This window comes from Acartia tonsa, chromosome 1 (genome assembly GCF_053477335.1).
Source record: "Acartia tonsa isolate MP-2025a chromosome 1, ASM5347733v1, whole genome shotgun sequence".
Taxonomy (NCBI): domain Eukaryota; kingdom Metazoa; phylum Arthropoda; class Copepoda; order Calanoida; family Acartiidae; genus Acartia; species Acartia tonsa.
Window position 1 is genome coordinate 58,875,768 of NC_137260.1, and position 21,880 is coordinate 58,897,647.

General features: G+C 33.8%; 3 protein-coding genes across 3 annotated transcripts; all 3 read left to right on the plus strand.

Moving 5' to 3' along the window:
* On the plus strand, positions 1-7,491 carry LOC145324871 (uncharacterized). Its single transcript, XM_080167570.1, has 15 exons — positions 1-273; positions 488-555; positions 853-960; positions 1,450-1,564; positions 1,742-1,869; positions 2,655-2,729; positions 3,193-3,301; positions 3,763-3,845; positions 3,965-4,046; positions 4,149-4,240; positions 4,632-5,169; positions 5,431-5,558; positions 5,817-5,871; positions 6,257-6,319; positions 6,888-7,491. Exons 1-15 carry the CDS (start codon positions 1-3, stop codon positions 7,086-7,088), a joined length of 2,118 nt encoding a protein of 705 aa, XP_080023696.1. The 3' UTR covers positions 7,089-7,491.
* snf (U1 small nuclear ribonucleoprotein A snf) lies at positions 7,460-9,305 on the plus strand. The gene is made up of 3 exons (XM_080167597.1): positions 7,460-7,722; positions 8,043-8,341; positions 8,621-9,305. Exons 1-3 carry the CDS (start codon positions 7,482-7,484, stop codon positions 8,759-8,761), a joined length of 681 nt encoding a protein of 226 aa, XP_080023723.1. The 5' UTR covers positions 7,460-7,481; the 3' UTR covers positions 8,762-9,305.
* A 464-nt stretch (positions 9,306-9,769) lies between these two features.
* On the plus strand, positions 9,770-20,595 carry LOC145324853 (ATP-dependent DNA helicase RecQ-like; the record flags this gene model as incomplete). Its single annotated transcript, XM_080167546.1, is given in 24 exon segments — positions 9,770-10,013; positions 10,243-10,332; positions 10,678-10,789; positions 11,301-11,421; positions 11,754-11,873; positions 12,146-12,333; positions 12,930-13,014; positions 13,618-13,683; positions 14,242-14,358; positions 14,558-14,644; positions 15,060-15,194; positions 15,813-15,879; positions 16,156-16,193; positions 16,386-16,494; positions 16,822-16,895; positions 17,173-17,298; positions 17,631-17,765; positions 18,168-18,288; positions 18,520-18,745; positions 19,271-19,366; positions 19,477-19,573; positions 19,795-19,982; positions 20,165-20,252; positions 20,519-20,595. Coding segments are annotated over 24 exon segments (2,747 nt in total), but the record flags the coding sequence as incomplete, so codon positions are not given.
* Positions 20,596-21,880: the final 1,285 nt, after the last annotated feature.

A 21,880-nucleotide genomic window follows, 5' to 3' on the forward strand; every position in this document is an offset into this window, starting at 1 on the left:
ATGGAACAACAAAATGTCGCTGGAGACGGTCAGCTCGGAGAACAAGAGGAAGGTCAGGCTGATGGTGCAGAAGGGATGGATAATCCGGGGGAGGGGTTTGTAGAAGGGGGACAAGATGAAGGAGGGGGTGGGGAAGAAGTTGCGCAAGAAGGGGGTGGAGTTAGTAAGCCTGTTCTAAGTCGGCCATATTGTTTTCGTAAATGCAGAGAACCGCCCACAACGCTGTATATGCTGAGTATGAGGGTGGTACTCAGAAGATATCTTCATACGGAGGTAAATTTATTTTTCAAATACATCTGACTATATTATCCTCATTTGTTATGATTTATTGACAATTTTACCGTTCTAGTTTCCTTACAAGTCTATTTATGACTTTTTTATATTCTTTTCGGCATAATATCAAAGTTTTCACGGCTTAAATATTTTTCTAATGACATTACTACATGCGAATTGTGTAATATTAACAAAAACTCTTATATTTTTGTAGGAAACAATAAAAAAGCCGCTCAATTTTCCAACTTTAAGAAACAAATCTACTAAAAAACAAATGGAAAAGTAAGATTTTTTATATTTAAATTAGAATTTAAGTAATGTTTCAAGAATGACTTCAAAACCAATTAATATCCGCAGGATTAGAACCGGTTCCTAGTCGACTGAAAAAATTATTTATATCATCGCATTACAGATAATTTCCCACGAATATTAAAATAAAAATCATAAAATATCATGGGCCTTCGGTCTAACAAAACAGGTTTTAATATAATTGTTATGTTCATTTTAATTTCCGCGGAAAGCTGTCCAAATAAAATGCGAAAAATGGCTAATCTAGTATCTAATAATTTACTTTTTTAGGTATTTAAGTGTGTTACCAAGTCACCTAAAGTCAGATATATTGAAACATTTATTTTCTGGTGGAAACTGGTATTCATACAGACAGGCACAAAAAACCATGATAGACAGGTACATTAATTAAATACCTTAGGGGGGGGGGGGGGGGGTATTGTTGCGTTCTGTGTCGTGATATAACAGCATTTTTTATTTTTGGTGCTAATACTTTACTATCTATAATACAAAGTAGCTTGATTTCTGTCCGTCTGAAGCTAAAGATCTTCGTAACAACTAAACCGATCGGATTTTACTCTTCAGGGTATATACCTATTGGTCCTGTGGTGGTTTTAAGCTATTTTCTTGGGGGTGGGATTCCCTCACCCCCCCCCCCAAAAAAAAAAAAAAATTCTGGGGAAACTACTTCAAAATAAATGGCAGCACCAGAAATACTTAATTTTTTAAAAATTACTTTTTGGGTAAAGTGCCTAGAGGCTAGGGGCGAAGCCGCTAGTAAGAGATAATTGGGTAATAAAAAAAAAACCACAATTACCCAAACTTTTGGTATCTTTCATAAGGGAACCCTCTCTGTCATAAAATATGCATCTTATTATAATTTCCTAGGCAAATGTTTGATAACAACTTATGCTGCACATATCCGGAGGAATGCCCTGGCCTACATGAATCTGCATTCAGAGTTAATAAAGAGGATCTGGTGCCTATTTGGAGGATTTTACAGGTCAATATTTGTTAAATAATGAAAATTGGAAACAATTTCCCCATCTTTTATTCCCATAGGGGTATGTTTCAGAGTTTCACTTAAATAGTGTACTAATTTAAAATGCCACTATTACTAAAAAAAATGTAAAAAAAATCTAGTAAAATGATCCTTAATGTAAAACTAACACTTATTTAGGGCACACATTCAACAACATTAGACCTTCTTCCATTCATGGAGAATTATAATGAAAGTTATTTGTGGGAGGATAACATGTTCAATCTTTCTACCACTTCCAGAGATATTTTTAGAAATAATCAATTAAGGTAACGATATAAAAATTGTTATTTACACTTTTTCAATTTTTTCCGATTTTTAATTGCCAGTTTCAACTCAAAACATTGGGCTAGTTGATAATGAACATTTATGAAAAAAATGCTTTAAGATTTTTTTTTACCTATTGTATCAGTATTATAAAATTAACATAAACTTAGAATGATTAAGGCCCTAAATAAGTTAAGGGGGGGGGGGGGGGGAGTTTTGACACATTTGCGTAAACCTGGCACCTAGGCTTTATCTTTCAACTGAGAGGATAAGTTATTAGTGATAAAATCATTTTTATATGATGAATTTCACGAAGTTTTAAGATTTTTTGGATAGGCCTCCAGGTTCTGGAGCTCCAGGCCTCCAGGTGGTCTCTGTACAGGTAAAAATGAAAAAAAATTTTTTTTAAAGTTACATGTCAACTTATAAAACAAAATATGCATCTTTTTTAATATTATTCACATATTTGAAGAAAAAAGATGCCTATTTTGTTTTATAAGTTGATTTGTAACTTTTAATTTTTTTTTTCATTCTTACCTGTACAGAGACCACCTGGAGGCCTGGAGCTCCGAATCCTGGAGGCCTATCCATAAAATCTTAAAACTTCGTGAAATTCATCTTATAAGAATGATTTTATCATTAATAATCTATCCTCTCAGTCCAAAGATAAAGCCTAGGTGCCAGGTTTACGCAAATGTGTCAAAACTTCTCCCCCCCCCCTTGGTCATTATACTGCCTAAGTAGTTTAACTTTTCTAAAATAAAGGTTTATTTTAATTTTTTTTTAGAGCTATTGAATCTTCCTTAGCACAATCACAGAAAATCCTTGCAAACATTCAGAAGGTCCTTCTCATTGGAACATTCAGGAATTTGTTATCACATAGTAATGCTATCCTTGTATAAAAGTAATAAGATGGTTGGCTGTATATATGTGTAATATACTTACAAGTCCAGGAAAGTTTTTTTTAATATTTTGGTAGGGCATCTCCAAACAGAAATCTCCACTGAAAATGGCCACTTGTTAAATAATTAAGACATAAGTGCTAGTTGCTAGGTTTAAGTCTCCATAACAACGCGTCACACTAAAGACGTTACATTGATATGGTCTTTATTGCTTCTGTCTTACCTGTGGGTTAATCGTATGGGGGAATGATTTGACCCCTTGATCACAAAAATATATTAGAACAATAGTCATGGCTTTTCAGGGGTTTAACATAAGGACTCGTGAAATATCAAATCCAAGTGTTGTATTTAAGAAGGTAGCTGCAAATGTATGAGGGAAAAGAAACTTCATACTCTTGATATAAAGTGATAAACAAATAACCACAGGGAGTTAAATGCCCCGCTGTGGGCGAAACTGTTACCAACCATGCACTACCTCCAGTCTATTGAACTTCATTTCTGGGCAGCTGAACATTTCTTCAAAATTATTCATGTAAGAATGGATATATTATTACCTGGACTCGTAGCGGGCTAAAATAACGATGTCCCCTTCAACTTCCTTTACCACATTCCCCCCTTCCCCCTAATGGATGAACGAACTGACCAATAAACGAGTTCCATGTTGGCAACCTAAATTGACAAATTTTTTGCCTGTCATAATATCCCTTATTTTCTACAATTGCATACATCCATTCATGTAAATCAAGAGAATGTATACATGATTTTATTTATCTTAGCATATGATATATACCTCCATTTTTACCTGCTTAAATATTAAATGAATGCATTAGTAGACTGGAAGGCAAAAGTTTGTCATAATGGAAAGGCATTAAATTGTTAATATTGATGTAAGTCAAGTGCGCGACATTTATTGTAAGATTTGAGAAAGCCTTGCCCCAAAAAAAGGCTAAATTCATTACAAGATAAAATAAAAAACAACATTCACTTTTTTAGGATCTCGATGTTGAACTGAAAGAATTGATATTATGTCGACAAAGAAAGTCAATGTTGACAAAAGATATTGATCTTATTCCCAAGTAAGTACTCAAGATAAATAGATAAGTATTAAGTTTATTGTGTAGGTAAATCATAAATGTTCTCATATTTTTTTTCTTTCATTTTCATGCCCTTGTTGTTTTTATAATTTTTATTTTAGAATCATCACAAAATTTAAGTCTTCTCTGCGAATATTTATTCTGGATAGCAAAGACCAACCATTCTCTGAAAAACTTTCAAAGGTAACATAACTTTTTTTCCCCTGAAAAAAAACTTAAATTCTCCTTCTATAAAATGTTGTTTTAAAAATAAAATAGAATATAACAAAATATTTTAATATTTAGGATATACAACGTGCCATATCAAAATGTGAAAACCTGGAATGTTTAAAAATAGAATCCTGTGAGAGTCCGTACTTACATTGGTGTAATTCCAGGTGAGAACGGTAGTCCTTTTAAAATGTGTAGGTATGTTTTTAAAATTTCTGCAGTAAGGGAGGGGACATTGGGCTCTATCTTACACTAGTCCGCAAAGTTCAACAATTACGTTTTCTTATTCGTTAGCTTAACAACTTTGGCGTCTTATATTAATTTCTAATTGGTTACCTGAGTTGAGTGTCCTAACGTTTCAACCACTAATTGTAATCTACAGAAGGTGTAATTTTGTACTATCGTGGAGATGTATCTCAATTTATCGGCTATTGTCTTATCCCTTTAGATCCATTGACTCCTGAGAATTTTTTTAATGTACTAAAAAAAACAATAAAATTGTTCTTATTATTTAATACCCATTCTAGGACAAATAGTTATTACTGTTGTTTTTCCCAGGTACCGTGTAAAAACCAAGAAGTTGATAATGTCCTTGCGACGCAGCGACAACTACAGAACTGTGATACGCAACATCAACCGTTGCTTCAACTCTGACGTGGACATCGACCTGTTCTACGACACCTACGTGGACATTGATAACCACAAGCATTCGTTCTTCAGCAATCATTCCGTGTTGGGTGGTGGGGAGAACACTGTGTCCATTTCAACAAGAACTTTTGAAGCACAAGAATTAAAGGGTGATTTTTACAAGCTCATGTCAGAATTTGGTGCCAAAGTGAAAAGGCTTTCGGCGGAAACCGACATCCGGCCTGAATACTTTATGTACCAGTTTCCTAATCTGGAATACCTGGAGCTGTCTGCCAGAGCCAGCAGGAAGGTGCCGGTAGACACCAGGTTTATTGAGCGGCCTTGGAAGAATCTAAAGGATTTTGCATTGGAGGTTGATCCTGGATTTTCTTCGTTAACCGTGGAAGGATTGTTGATCCATGTTCTTGGAGATATTTTCACATACACAAATCAATTAGAAACTTTGAAGGTAGAATTATTTTTCTTCTCGGATATTATGTACAAATGTGTCTTTTGAATTATTATGAAGTTTATCATATGATAACGATTTTCAAGTGTTGATATTTTGAAAAATAATTAGGTTGTAGAAATTTGAATCTCTTTTTAACATATTACTTTTTGATTTTAGTTCTTTTTATAAAAAATAACATTTGGCTCACTTAATTGCATTTCGTAAAACTTTCTTTTTGGATTACAAACATTCATATATAATAATTTTTTTTTATTTTAGATCCACTCTAGCCAATCTGGAATCAAGGTTTCTGAAGCAAGTCTTCTAGTCAAATTAAACCAAGTTAGATCTCACATGAGCCACCTCAAATGTATTGAATTCCTATCTCCTTTCTGTATGTCTAACAGGTCTGTTTTGTTTCAAGAAATTTCTTTTTTATTTTGAAGAAAATTTTATATTTTTCTTGAACATAAAATGCTTACCTAACTGATTTTAAATACCAGATTTCAAAACAGCGAGGCCGATTGGTTTGATCTTTTAATTAAAGCTTTAATCATGCATTTAGAAAGTTTAAAGCTATTTTTATGAAACATAAACCCTGAATATTCAGTCCCTTTATGGATTGGATAAGGTGTCGCTGGTATAAAATATATTTTAAATTTTAGTGGGTTGACATCCAAGCTTGCAGAATTTTTCCTTTCCAGTTGTCCAAATTTAGAGGTAAGAAACTTATTATTTATATTACTATTACCTAATTAAAATAAGATTTTGTAGGCTCTGAAACAATGAATAGGTATAGATTAATCTAAAGGGATAGTTGAATGAAGTGCATTTACCGAATTGAGATAATCGGATTAGTAAACCTTAAAATATTCTTTATAGATTATGATAATATTAATCAGGTGGTTAGCAATACAGGTATTTAAAAGAAAAATTTGATTTTTTCATTTTATGCTTTATAATTCAGATGACGTCATAGAATAGAAAAAATAATGAGTTGACTAACCTAAATAAGTGCAACTACCCCTTTAATTAAAAGTATGATAAATAATAACTAACTTAAAAACTCTACCATTGTTTTTTTACTTTATTTACATTTGTTAAGATACTGCGTGATGTTGCTAGCTGGGCAGGGTCTGATGAAGCTTGGGCAAACATTGCTGTCAAGGTGGGTTCCATTATTAAGTGACCAGTGCAGTGGCGTGTATAGCGATATATTGTATTCACCACGTGGATGTGAAAAGGGAGAAGGCAGGCCTTCTCAATTTCGATTTTAAGGGTGATGTTGACAACCCCCTACCGCTAACCAACGCAATTTTAAACCACTACAGAAATCAAATGATAATCTTTTTAGTTTTTATCTTTATGTTGTCTTATGGTAAGGATATCTTTGTTTAAAGCAAGACTACTGGAAATGGCAGCATATTTGTAATTGGCTTGTAATGTAAGTAGGCTTTCCTTTCCTGGTAAAGGGCCGGGTGTTTTATGTTATTCTAAGTGTTTGGTAAAACCTCTCCTTAAAGCCGCTAATTGAAATGATAAATGTTCCTTGTTTTTCTATTTTATAAAGAAGGAAAGTTTTTTTTGTTTTTCCAATTTTAGAAAAGCTTTTAGGCTATTTCATTTCGGCATGGCATTAGGCAGTATTTTTGCCTCAACCTACCCCTTTTAATACAGAGCCCCTATATTGAAGATAGGAAAGTAACCACTATTGAAATAAAAAATGTGCTTTATAGGCTGAAAGACTTGGACTAAAAACTGCATGGGCCAACAAAACCTCCAGATCTGCCCTGTACACCATTGACTTTGACTCTGAGGGCTGGGTCCAGGCGGACACTGGGCACCAGTTCGAGCTCTACAACAACTTCAACGATGACTGGGACATCGAGATTGATAATGATGAAATGGAGGAGTTTGGTATTGATCTGCTTCCATGATTTTAATTGCCAAAGAAAAGGCATCAAATGCTTTTTAGCTGTAATGTAATAAATAAAAACGGGACATCTGTTGGCTGATAAACTATTGTTTTTACCAGAAAACATAGTTGGGAGTAAAAAATTGTTTAACTCCTAATGTCCTTTACCTCAATGCCTTATGCCATTTTTTGAGGTTTTGATGTTCTAAGAAAGATATTTGAACAAAGCTTAAATCATTTGCTATAAGATTAATTTTATAGTAATGATTATAAAGTTGTTGTATATCAACTTTTCATAAAGCTGTGATACTCTTGTTTACTATTAAGAACTATAAATTTTTTTATGTTGCTTTTGTTGTGAAGTTTAACATTGTTGTATAGGTAAATTTTTATATTCATTATAATACAAAAAAATATGTTGCAGATAATTATAAACGTACCAAAAATGGACAACAGACCTAACCACACCATCTACATCAACAACCTGAACGAGAAGATCAAGAAGGAGGACCTGAAGAAGTCTCTGTACGCCATCTTCTCACAGTTTGGCCAGATTCTGGACATTGTGGCACTAAAAACATTGAAGATGAGAGGACAGGCTTTTGTTATCTTTAAGGAGATTAACAGTGCTACGAACGCCCTCAGATCCATGCAAGGTTAGTATTGTTATTAGCGTAGCTTTTCTGCATTTGAGATACGTCAGTTCGCAAAGAGTGAAGTTTAACTTTTAATATTTTCTGTGCACAGTTTATCTGCGCATTTTCTCATTAACATGACGAAAATTAAAGTGTACTTAAGATTCAAAGAGTTTACCTTATTTTTTTTCGTCGTTCCAATTACTAAATATGACTTGATTAGATTTATATTTTTTGGTTCAGTTTACTTTTTACATTTTGGTTCAGTTTACTTTTTTGTACAATCTTTCAACATGAATGTACTTGTTAATCATATAATTTTCAATTCCTTATTTTTAAAGGTTTTCCCTTCTACGACAAACCCATGAGAATCGCGTACAGCAAGACTGACTCCGACCTCATTGCCAAGATCAAGGGTACCTTTACAGAGAGGCCCAAGAGGGCCGTTGTTGACCGCAAGAAGGGTAAGAAGGGCAAGGGCGCTGTTGCCCCCATGGGCGGACCTATTGGAGGCGCGCCGTCTGTGCAGGGCGTGGATAACGCTCCGCCCAACCAGATTCTGTTCTTGACCAACCTGCCACAGGAGACCAATGAGATGATGTTGAGCATGTTGTTCAACCAGTTCCCTGGATTCAAGGAGGTTGGTAGTTTTTTTGCTGCTGCATGTCTGTTTATCCAGTAATATCATGCAACCGGCTGATAGATCGTTTTAGTGTTGATTCAGGGTAGTTTTTGGCTTTTTTGTGGGGAAGTTGAAACTATCTACATGTAATCATCCTGAGAATTAGGTTTTAATTTATTCCCTATAGACAAATCTTATTAGATATTATTTAATCAGTTTACTGCAATATGGTTATTTTTTTGGTCATGTCTTGAATGTAAATTGTATTTACCAAAATACTCAACAAATATACTTTAGGTTCGTCTTGTGCCTGGTCGACATGACATTGCCTTCGTCGAGTTCGAGAACGAGATGCAGTCCGCTGCTGCCCGTGACGCCCTGCAAGGGTTCAAGATCACGCCCACCACCGCCATGAAGATTTCTTTTGCCAAGAAATAAGAAAGAAAAAAAATCTCTGAAATTTGTTGTTGTCTCTCTGTTATCTCTCTCCTAGCATTATTGTTATGCATTGCACTCTGGAGACATTTTTTGTACATTTATAAAATATTGTGGCTTCCTATTTCTCATTTTGTGTTTCCCGCGTATTTTTTTTTCAACTTTATTTTATAAAATGATTGTTAGTAAGCTACAATGTTAAATCTCGAAACCTCTCCAGGTCTCCCAATAAAAGCATATATATAAATGCATTGCACTTACGGGGGACATAATTATAGTACCTTATAAATACTGTAATACTGTCTCAGCTACATGAGAGCGCTGCACCATAGCGCATTGCACACCCAAGTAGAGAGACATACAAACTCATACAACATTTGTATCATTTAAAAACTTTGTGAATAATGACATCTGTATTGTTTTTTATTTTCTTCTTCTTTGTGTACAATATCAAATAAATCAACTTTTATTTGTGTTTAAAATAGTTATTAAAAATAATAAAATGATTGTGAATACAAACTCATTGTTCTTTGTAATTTTCAGATAATATTAATATGGAATATGAGAATTTAGGCTGAAAATACATCTATGGGTTAATTTTGGTAATTTTAAGGTCGAAAGCTCTTTATTAAATTCGAAAATAATATCGTTTACAGTCCATAAATGGCACTTAGAATTCGAATTTCGATCTGAAATTTTGCATGAGTAATCCTTGGTAGGTCTATTTTCCCTAAATCGAATAAAAAGTTGGAAAACGCAAAACGGCTAAACGTCTGAGCCGGCAGCCGTTAGCCGTTACTTTTCCAACTTTTTGTTCGATTTAGGGAAAATAGACCTACCAAGAATTACTCATGCAAAATTTCAGATCGAAATTCGAATTCCAAGTGCCATTTATACATTGATTACGAGATGGTTGCATTAACCCCCCCCCCCCCCCCCTTTTGATCACAAAATGATAAAATTATAGAATAAAGGAAGCTTTCCAACCTACACTCGTTCAAATTGTATTTGAATGACAAATAAGCATCTTTAGTAGTTGATTTCAGAAACGTGTACTATAATAATGTGATAATGGATGAGTGGGGTGATGATATTGACGAAAATGAGCTATGTGCCCTAGCCGACGAGGCTGATACTTCTACAGCTGCTCTAGGTGACGAAGCTGATGCTTCTACAGCGTTTGATGACGATCTTCTTGATGATAATGAACTTTGTGCTATAGCAGATCAAGCTGATTCTTCGCTAAATAATTCAGGTAATTGATAACTTAAATATGATAATTCAGTGATACTAAGCTTTTTAAATCAATGTACTTGAATAACAAGAGATATATTTAACATAAACCCTCTGTTAACGAATTGTCACAGAATTTTTATGCAAGGTTTGGAATCAATACGACTATTCTAACATCAAGCTTTACCAACAACATTAAAACATACTTTCGCTCTTGTTAAAATTATTGATGACTTATTTTAATTTGTTAGTAACTGAACTAAAAGTAGACCAAAGTCTTCTAGATGATGGCGAGGATGACTGTTTCAATACTCTTGATGATTGTGTCAGTCAAGATCAAGGTATAGTTGTCAAATTATCAATAGATCATGGTATCTCTCGATATAGTATTTTAATATTGCAAAAAAATCGCCCTAATTTCCTTATTGATTTCACCAACCGCTGAACCCATATGGTTCTCATTTGCTGAGTAGCTTCTCATAAGTCCATGGAAGGTTTATAGCTATTTTTTTGGTAAACAACTGATCTTAACATAGATTGAAAAGAAAACATTTTACGTGCCCCTAGAGGCGTAGCCGCTAGTTTTAAATAAAGTTAAATCTACTTTTTAAAAACAAAATTACTTTAAAATGTCACAATTTTAGATCAAAATACTTAAAATAGCTCAACTGTTTTATTTTAATAAGGCGAAGTGGAGGTAAAATCCAAAGCAGATTCAGATGATTTTGAATCTCTCAACTTGGAGCCACCTTCTCCAGAAGAGGAGGCAGCACTTTCTGCTAATTTTGGACATTCCAGGTATAATACCAGAACTTAAAACCAGGGTGCCGGAGCCGTATAATTTTGATGCGGCTCCGGCTCCGCGGAGCCGTATTTGGAAATACGGCTCCGGCTCCGGCTCCTACCTTAAAATTAATATATAAATTTTTTTTTCATTATTGAATTTGATAAAATAAAATAAATAATATAAAATATTTTGCTTTTATTTGATTAAAGCTATATAAAAGTAGAAGGATGTGTGTCTATTTGTTAAGTAACAATAGTTTTTCAGTTTATTATATGGAAATAGACCGTTGCCAAATTATAATATTACTTTAAAAAATTATTTTTAGCTAGTCCGGAGCCGGAGCCGTTTTTAACGAAAAATACGGATCCGGCTCCGGATCCACCAAAAATGTTGCTGCTCCCGGCTCCGGCTCCAGAACCCTGCTTAAAACTCCTTTAAAATTTTTGCTGGCGTAACAATAATTGTGTATAAAATTTATTTTAATTCATTTTTAAAAATTAATGTAATACTTATATTATTTAGCTTCAAGCCTTTGCAGTGGCGAATTATTCGATCTGTTATGAAAGACAGAAGAGATCAGTGTGTGGTTATGCCCACAGGTTATGGAAAATCTTTGTGCTTCCAGTTTCAGCCTGTTTATCAGGTTAGAAATTAAGTAATGTAAATAAATCTTATGTACACGGATAATATACACAACCATAGGGAGACATGATATATTTCATTTAAGACTCTATACCCGCCCAGTTATTATACTTTCAGTAAAATTAATTATATGTCAGGTGTTCCACACCAATATACTTTCATAAATCTAAACAAAAAAAACTCGGGGCACACCTTGACTTCTTAGAAATACTGTTTAGTGTGGATAGTGATACATGGGAATAATTTTCTATTAGACCTGTAAGAAATGTTAGAGGTTAATTCAAAAAAAAAATTTTTTACCTATCTTTAAATAAACTAGAATTTTTTTTTCAGCATAAAGTGTGCATAGTAATATCACCGTTGATATCTCTAATGGAGGACCAGGTTCTGGGCTTAAATTCTTCTGGAATTGCAGCGGAGTTTCTAGGTTCTGCACAAACACAAACGGCAAAAGTAAGAACTCTACATTTTATTGTATATACTTAAGTATTAGGAGGGTGTTTTTATGGGTGTTGTAAACCGCGTGCAGCTACGTTTACAACTTTCAAGGATTTCTTGGGTAGGTCCTAGCCAAGTTCTAGATAAATTATAAAAATGATGAGAAATAATACAATTTAATTTCTTTTTCTTTGATTAACTTATATATAAAAATTTCACCTTTTCGTTTATAGGCAGGTACCTAATAAAAAAATACCTTGATTTATAAAATATTGTTTATTTTTAAGGTTTTAAGTGATCTCTCACGAGGAAAACTGAACCTTCTGTATGTTACTCCTGAGTTTATGACCCTAAATCCTGAGCTAATAACCCAAAATGTTCCTGACTTGTCCGCCATTTCTGCCATAGCGGTGGACGAGGCTCATTGTGTGTCACAGTGGGGTCATGATTTCAGAACTTCATACAGAGCACTGAGGTAGAATTTTTAAAATCAAAGTTTTTCTACGTTTAGGGTCAGTATGTACGTCCATAATGGATAGCTCTTATATCATAGAAGATTTTAGCATGCTAGAATTTATTTCAAACTAGGCTTGATGATTCCTTTAGCGATTATGTACAATTTATATGGAGTATGGATTTATTTATTTTCGGTTTTATTGATGTTGTCATCCTTATTTTATAACATCGGGCTTTTAGAAGTAAAACACTACTACTATTCAGATAGTCAATTGTATAGTTATTATCAAATAGGAAAATTCATTTGAAATTATTACATGCACAAATACTGTTAAGGGTTAGTTGCACGAAATGTATTTAAACTTGAATTTAGTTAACCTCATATTTTTTCCTGTTCAATGGTAAAAAACTGTATCTATAGAAATTTAAATTTTCTACCACGTAGTTTTAAAAATATCAAGACTTGAAAAGCGTATTTTTTTATATAAGTTATTTTTATGTATTTTTTTTGGTATTTATTGCAATACAAAACAATATGTGTTAGATGGTATTCTTGTAACTTATGCTTGTAACCATATTCTGAAATTCACTTCATGCAACTATCCCCTTGTAAAGTTCTGTGAAGAAATATTTCCCTGGTGTACCTGTGATAGCTTTAACAGCCACTGCCACTCCTCACATCCAAGCTGATATTTGCAAGGTTGGTTTTTATTTGCTCTTATGTTTTTATTTTTTGTATTAATAGAGATATGGAAACTATTTTACCGTAAGGCTCTATGTCAATGAAAAGGATGACATCCATAAAAGCGAAGCTTTGAAACGGTATGACAGCCGAACATTAACTCTTGTAGAATGTCAGAACTGAATATACTAAATTTTAATATATAAGTTTTGACAAAATTATACTTAATTTTTTTTTAAAACTTTAATAATGTCAATTATTTATTTCAAAAATATCTTGTCGATATTGTGTCAGCAACGATCTTTTAATCAAAGTTATGTTGTCGGCATAAACTATTAAACTTATACATTGATAGAATGTCAGTAGTTTTTTACATGGTATTCAGACATTTAAAAGGACAGGACTCAAAATCGAACTATAGGTGTGTTGAACATTTTATCTTTGTCTTAAAAAGGACATTAAAAAGACCTCACAGACAAACACACATCTTAAAGACAGAGACAAACGTTCTATAAAAAAATTATGAACGTACGTATTTGTGGTTAGTAAAATATAGTTGTTTTCCTCAAAATATTGTTGTTTTTAATGAAATTTTATATAACTGTATAAATTTTTTTTTAGTCTTTGAATCTTAAAAACCCTCAAATGACAAGAACTTCCTTCAACAGACCAAACCTGTATTTAGAGGTAAATATTATTAACAATTATTCTTTTATTCAAAGTAGTAAGCTTTTATTGTCTGTAGCGAAGGATCTCGATAACCGCTGAACCGATATTGTTCTCCTTTACAGTAAGGCTTCTTATAGGTCCTAAGATGGTTTTAGGCTTTTTTCTGTCCTTCAAAATTCCTTCGTATAAAATAGAGCCTCTTATTGCTAGGGGCTCATCTGCTATATAGTTTATATAATACTAGCGGCTTCGCCCAGGGCCTCTAGGGGCTTTGCCCAAAGAGGTAATTAAAAAAATTATAAAAAAATAAAATAAAAAAAAGTTACAGTAATACTGGTGCTGCCCGTAGTTTAATGTTCCGCAGAAAACAATTTTTTTGGGAGTGGGGAAATTTTCATATTTGGGGAGAGGTCCTAACCCCCCCAAAAAATAGATTAAAACCACCACAGGACCAGTAGATATATTCCCTGAAGAGTAGAATCCAATCGGTTCAGTGGTTACCGAGATCTTAAGGAACAGACGGACTTTGTATTATAGATTAAGAAATAAGTTTTATCCTAACCCTTATCTTTAAAGGTCCGCCCTAAGTCTAGTCCATGGAGAGACCTGGAGCAAATGATGGAGCCTGCTAAGGAACCTGGAGAGGCTAAGAAATTTCCTGGCCCCACCATAGTGTACTGTCCCACTAAAAAGGTATGGAATTTTCCACCATTTAATTCAAAAATTGCAGTATTTTAGAAACAAATAGCTTCATATTTCAATAAAAAAAGAATAAAAATAATCTTGCATTCAGTTTTAGTTTGATCTTAAATAATATAATTTGAAAATCAGAGACAAACCAGATAGACATACATCCTACCACCCTTTCAAAATATATAATTATAGTTTTTAGGATGTAGAAAAAGTATATGAAGAGTTGACCGCTCATGGCGTATCCTGCGTTATTTACCATGCTGGAAGATCACTAAAACAAAGAAAGGTAGGTATAAGGAAAGACAACACAAATTAAAAAAATTAACAAGAGTCAAGAGTAATAATAAACTCATGAAAAACAGCAATTCAAATTAATGAGATAAACAAGCATGATTTAATCTCATGTAAAAAATTGAAAAAATGGAAATATTTTAAGTAAATAAATAAATAGAATAGTTATTTCTCGCATCATATTATAAACAGCTTTCCGCGGATATAAAAGGCACGGACTAAAAAAAATGGCTTAATCTTATGATTGTACATTTTTATATTTGTAGAAAACTGGATATAATACGATACTAGACATAGTTTTTTTTTCGTATGGATGAGAGCTGGTTCTAGTCCACTGGATATTAATCGGTTTCGAATGAATACGAGAAAATTATTTAAATTAAGACTGAATATGTTATTTTTATTACTAGGATGCCCACAAAGCATTCCTTTACGACGAAGTGCAGGTTGTGGTTGCCACCATCGCCTTTGGAATGGGCATCGACAAGCCAGATGTTCGTTGTGTAGTCCACTGGGGAGCTCCTAAAGATATGGAGTCGTATTATCAGGAATAAATGCGTTACTACTATTTAACAAAGTTAAATATGGAATGGATTAAACCAAACATTAGTAATCTCATTTTTCCTCAGTTAATCAGAAGTTTATTCAGAGTATATATATCTTTCATTTCTACCTAGAAAATGTGATTTTACCCAATGTTATATAAATATACTAAAATAGGACCTAAAATCTTCATTTAGAAATTAAAAAAATGTTCCAAATTTTAAAAGAAAATCTTCCAATTTTTATAATTTTTGGATCTACTGCAGTTCATGGTAAAATATTGCTGGTAACGAATATTGAAGAAAAACCGCTTAAAATAGTTCTTTTTTGCGCATTTCTCTGCACTGCGAGATAGTTATGTATTATTGATTTATGGCTATTCCAGATTATTTGAAGGCCTTCTTATGCCGCTGAAAACAGTGTGCGGGCATGATCTGTACATTTAGCCGTTTGGCAGCTAGCAGCCTTTAAAATTCATAGATTTTTGGCAATATTCGTTACCAGCAATATTTTACCGTGAACTGCAGTAGATCTTAATTTTTTACATAAAGTATATCCACTCCCTTGTATGGAGCTTCTCCTTCATTAGGTTTCAAAGTAATTTAATGCAATTAAAACCCCAGGAAATTGGTAGAGCAGGAAGAGATGGTCTAAACTCTACTTGTAGAATTTATTGGGCACAGCCAGGTATGTACAATATTAGTTCTTATTTTATTTTATGTTAATATCTCTATAATCAAGACCGAAAATTGCAGTATGTCCTTTAACAGTATCCTGTATTTACCTACACATTTTTGCAACTTTTAATACCTATACAATTTTGTTTCAACTTGTAAATTAAAATATTTTGCTAACAAGTTATAACGCTCTACAAGTATTAATGTTTGTTTTACCCTCATATTTTAGAGCTCTGCTTTTATGAATGTTGTCAATCATCCTAGTTTATGTTATCTTTTTTTTCAGATTTTGCGACGCATCGACATTTTCTACTTGAAACACAGGTAAAAACTTCATATTACATCAGTGGCGTGCACATTCCAATATTATTAGTCAAAAAATAATATATAATCTTATATTTCCATGGGGAAAAAGCAGAAAAATATACCTATGAGAGGGATAACAAAAATGAATAAAATAAAGAATAAAATGAATCCCCCCCTCTCTCATATGAAATATAATTTCAATTTTTACAGGGCGAGGAATGGAGGGCGCATAGATCAGAGATGATTTATCAAATGGAGCTTTTCCTTAATAACTCAGAAAAATGCAGGCGTCTCGCTCTGCTGTCTCATTTTGAACCTGGTAAGTTTTTCCTTCTTCACCAGAAAATTAAAAATTATCTGTCATCATCATTACAATTTATCTCTTATAAAAGCGCAGGCCACGGGCAATGTTACTTCAATAGTTTTTGGAAGCGGCATATAATAACATAAGATTCTAATTAGTTTTTTAGATTTTTTATGTGATTTTGGAGGATTCTTCACAAAAACAAATTTGCCTTACAAGCGATGCAGCGACCTTATTTTTTTTAGAATCTACCTCAGGTTGTATTTTTTCCTAACTGGCTTTTTCCATGGGGATTCCACATTTCAAGGATTAGATTATTGTTCATGATGTTTTATTTCCTAGGACAGACAGGAAGCAGCTTGGGTATATCCAGGACTAAGAACTGTTGTGATAGCTGTACAAACCATATTCTAAAGGTGCAGTCAAAACCATTTTTTTGTTTAACTACCTAGTTATGTTGAATTTTATACTTAATAATATAATAAAATATGAAGAAAACGCAGTTTATCTCTGAGTAAGAAAAAAGCATAATCATCCCAAAAACACAATGAAGTTTTATTGAAAAGACCAATTTAATCCCAATGCAATGGTATGAAGTTAAAATTATTTGCTTCAGACAAAAATTGTTTACCTACTACTTTTCTATAAAATTACGGTGGTATTAAATATTTTTATTTACTTTTTGTTTCATAGGGAGGAAAAGTAGGTTCATCTGCCGAGACCACCGATGACCATAAAGATTTCAGTGAAGATGCCAGATTATTTATTGGTGCCCTACAACTTATCGGTGATAAAAGGGGCCTTGGGACTATTGTAAAGGTACGTTGAAATTGCGGATTTGGATTTTTAATTTTTATGACTTTTGTAGCACTCTAAAAATTTAAATTGTGGCTATAAAAAAGTATTTTATTGTATATTAATTTCAGGTAAAATGGTGGGTGGGAGTTTTTTAGTACCTATTTCATATTCACAGTTGCTTTTCATGCTATTTTTTAGGTTAGGATTCCGACCAAAAAATTGGGCGGATTTCCAACCCTAGTTGCAATACTGCTATCATAAAATCTTGTTGATCCGTTCATATCTATGGTCCCGTAACCTATTTAATATTATATCGAAATGTTTTGACAGTCTTTGAAATTTCTTTTAAACAGGTCGTGCGTGGTTTGAAGGATTCTAAAATGGCAGAAAGATGGATGAAACACAAATTGTATGGACAGGGCAAGGGAAAGAGTGACAAATACTGGACTGCACTTGGAAGGACACTCATATCCAAAGGTTATGTTCAGGTATAACTATAATACAAAGTAGAACGATGTATTTCTGTGTCTGTTTGTTTGTTCCTAAGGATCTCGCTAACTGCTGAACTGATCGGGTTCTCCTTAACAGGGATGCTTCTCATAGGTCCCGGAAAGGTTTATAGCTATTTTGGGGGAGGTTACGACCACCCTCCCGAAAGAAATTGCCCCCTAGAAATAAATTACGCCCCCCCCCCAAAAAAAAAAAAAAATCTGAATTAAAAATGGGTTTTGGGATTTAACTTTCCCCTCCTCAAGTGCCCCTAGAGACCTCTAGAAGCGAAGCTGTTAGTTATCATATATTGATTATTGTAAAAAGCCGCGTTTCTGTTTTCATTTCATAAAATGTCGTCGTGCTAAACTATGTTTTTCATTTCTTGCCTTTTAAACTAGGAAGTCATGGAACAGTTTGGTAGTGGGTTCGCTGGAAGAAGATCTTACATGGCGTGCACAGTGCCTGTCAAGGGAGCACAGTTCCTTAAAAGCTCTGAGAAACTTATTCTTGCAGCAACAGGTAAATTAAATTGCGCCCTTATTTCCCCCAAACTGAAAAAAACCACAAACAAGCTTTATGGTGCTTATTTCAGGTTAATTTACGTTAAGTAAGAGTTAGTAGGGCCGATTTAGGATTTGCATAATTATGAAAATAAATTAATTTTAAAGTTAATAAGAACTTAATATTTCACTTATGAAATTATTATCATTAATTAGAAAGGTTCTTTATATGCATACTTTTCTATTAAAGGTGATCTCGTGGAAAAGAAGGCAATTGTGAAACCTGTAGTGATCACACCCCGGTTTGGAGCACAAATCTCTGTGTTGGACACCCTGCGTAATCAGCTGTACGACAAGCTGATGACCTTGCGTAGTCAGTTGGCCGCTGAACATTCTCTCCCACCGTACATGGTCATGACGGAACAGACTGTCATGCAACTAGCGGCCACTCTTCCATCTAATGATGATTCTTTAAGGTTTGCAATTAATTGAGTTCTATTTTTGTATGCCTCACAGAGGAAGTTCCATAAAAGATGTTTAACCAAAAATTGACAACAGGGTGGTTAAAGTTAAGCAATTTTGTCAACCGTTCATGATATGATGCAAGTTTTAACTACCCAAATGTCTGATAATTGTTATTTATCGCATCGTATTATAGACAACTTTCCGCGGATTGTAATAGAAGTCCCGGGCTAACAAGATTGGTATTAATTTTATGAATTATGTTTATTATTTATAAAAAAAATCGGCTGTTATACGATGTTACACATGATTTTTCAGTATGGCTAAGAACCAGTTTTAATCTAGCGGATATTAATCGATTTCGATTGTATATATTGGAATGTTGATTACTGAAGTTGTAGTTGATTAAGCTATGAGATATGACGTCCCATTTTATAACATCTTCTAATAAAAAGTGTCCAAGACACGCTGTTGGTCTAAAAAAGATATTTTTATATGCGACTAAAAGTGAAACTAACAATCTTTATTAACTCTTTTAGGCGTGTGCAAGGTTTCACAGAAGCCAAGATTGCTAAATATGGTCAAAGATTTCTGCAAGCCATTTCTAATTTTGCCAAAAATAATCCAAACGCAAGGTATGTATTTCTTGGGAAAACTCCACAATGTCATGTGATTTTCATTAAAATTGTTAGGTAGTTTTATTATTCAAATAGTATTTTTTGTTATAATGTATGCATAAAAATAGGATGGATAACTTTGTGGATGCATCAAGTACAGTGGATGATGATCCTGGAGTTCATATGTTGTCAGAAACAGTTAAAATATCATATGCTCTTTACAAGGTAACTATTTTTTTGCGTCTTTTTCCACATTATCCATATGGTCCCAAACACTATTCGCAGCCGTTGTAAAATATCTCATAAAAAAAGGGAAATCTAATGAAGAGTTTTTTTTATGAGAATGTACAAATAATAAAAGGTAGGTATATATTTATTAAGTTTCTTTTACTATTCCCCTAATACATAAGGTTATATATGTATTTGATTCAATTGTTTTTTTTAAGGAGAAATTGTCGCTTGAACTCGTAGCTGTCGAAAGAGGCGTTAAACCAGGCACTATAGCCGCCCACCTAGCAATGGCTATTGAGAAGGGGGTTGACGTGGATATTGCCGTCCTTGGTGTCACCCCAGACGTAGTTGCCAAGGTGGCCAGAATCATTCACCATGAGGCAGTGAACTCAGACGTTTCAAGGCAAAATTATTTTTTACTATTAAACCGATTATGGTGAACAAATTTGACAATTCGACTATTACTTTTATGAAGGGGGGGGGGGGTGAATATTGGGTTCATAGAGGGATTTATTAACACTTTTTGAGCGTCAGAAGACTCAGTTTTTCTTTGCTATTTATAATCACTTCATATTTCTAATACAGGTTGAGCCCAATAAAGCACGAATTGGAACTGGCAGGCCTAGGAGATATCACCTACGATGAACTAAAACTTATCATCGCACGATTGAAAGTAAGTTATGCATCCGTTCAGATTTCCAATTAAACCATTTTGTAGTGAAATAGAAGAATTTGTAAATTGAAAATAAATATCCCCTGTACAATGTTTCGTCTTTTGTATCTTCAAATAATTTTGGTTGAGAAATAATTGATCTTTCAATATATATACTTTCTTTTTTAATAAATATTAAACAGCATTGCGTTTCAAATATTAATGTAATTCTCACAGTCACATAAATTTAAAATATTCATGAATAAAATGCTGTTATTGTTCTAAAGGTAGAGCATGGAGTGAGTTCCGAAGGAGTTCTGCAGTGGACAGATGCGCAGTACCAATCATACCTGACTGATGATAACAAACAACAAGTGCCAAGACCATTGGGTGTCAACAATTCTAACACCTTCTTAACTCAATCTGGTTACGGTAAGAATTTTTCTCGTATTCATTCGAATCCGGTGGATAGGAACCAGTTCTCATCCATACGAAAAAGCTATGTCTAGCATCGTATTATATTCAGCTTTCTCAGAATATAAAAATCTACAATCATAATATTAAAACCTGTTTTTCTAGCCTGTGCCTTCGGCATCTCGGGGCTATAAAAACTGGTTTTGATTTTATAATTGTTCATTTTACATCCGCGGAAAGCTGTTTATAATACGATGCGAGAAATAACTATTTCGTGTATTTTTCTTAATAATGCCTGTGGACTTTTTTCACTAGGGAATTTTATCTTTTAAGGTTAAGTTTGATTTTTTCCATTAAAAAAATAATATTTTAAGTAACAAACAGACAGCCCCTTGACAAACTGGAAGTATGATATTATAAATGGTTTAAGACTTTATTTATATTGATTAAAAGCATACATGCAGTAGTTGGGTTCTTGGAACCCAACTGGAACCCAACTTTTCTCCTCCTTATGAAGGGCCATCCTAGTAAAATGAGGGGCCACCCTCCTCGCAAGGAGGGGCCAACCCCAAAAAGGAGGGGCCACCCCCCAAAAAAAGAGGGGCCATCCCCTAAAAAGGAGGGGCCACCCCCCCTAAAATGAGGGGCCAACCTCTAAAAAAGAGGAGCAACCTCTTATTTTAGTTCTTTATATTATGATGCTTTATTAAATAATCAGAATTATGTTCTATTTTGAGGTGTTTTAACCCTGAACAACCTCTAAAAAAGAGGAGCAACCTCTTATTTTACTTCTTTTTATGATTCCTAATTAAATAATCAGAATTATGTTCTATTTTAAGGTGTTATAACCCTGAAAACGAGGGGCAACCCCATTACAAAGGAGGGGCAACCCCCCTAAAAAGGTGGGGCAATTCCCTAAAAAGGAGGGGCCACCCCCCTAAAATGAGGGGCCAACCTCTAAAAAAGAGGAGCAACCTCTTATTTTAGTTCTTTATATTATGATTCTTTATTAAATAATCAGAATTATGTTCTATTTTGAGGTGTTTTAACCCTGAAAAGGTAGGGCCACTCCATTAAAAAGGAGGGGCCACCCCCCTAAAATGAGGGGCCAACCTCTAAAAAAGAGGAGCAACCTCTTATTTTAGTTCTTTATATTATGATTCTTTATTAAATAAGTAGCGGCTTCACCCCTAGCCTCTAGGGGCTTTGCCCCAAGCGGTTAGATCAAACTAATT

Excerpts from the sequence above, each read along its gene's own strand:
- LOC145324871 (XM_080167570.1), top strand. The coding sequence starts at position 1 with ATGGAACAACAAAATGTCGCTGGAGACGGTCAGCTCGGAGAACAAGAG. Across the intron at positions 1,870-2,654 it reads TTTAGAAATAATCAATTAAG|AGCTATTGAATCTTCCTTAG; the intron begins GTAACGATATAA and ends ATTTTTTTTTAG. Across the intron at positions 6,320-6,887 it reads GGGCAAACATTGCTGTCAAG|GCTGAAAGACTTGGACTAAA; the intron begins GTGGGTTCCATT and ends TGTGCTTTATAG.
- snf (XM_080167597.1), top strand. The coding sequence starts at position 7,482 with ATGTTGCAGATAATTATAAACGTACCAAAAATGGACAACAGACCTAAC. Across the intron at positions 7,723-8,042 it reads CGCCCTCAGATCCATGCAAG|GTTTTCCCTTCTACGACAAA; the intron begins GTTAGTATTGTT and ends TTATTTTTAAAG. Across the intron at positions 8,342-8,620 it reads AGTTCCCTGGATTCAAGGAG|GTTCGTCTTGTGCCTGGTCG; the intron begins GTTGGTAGTTTT and ends AATATACTTTAG.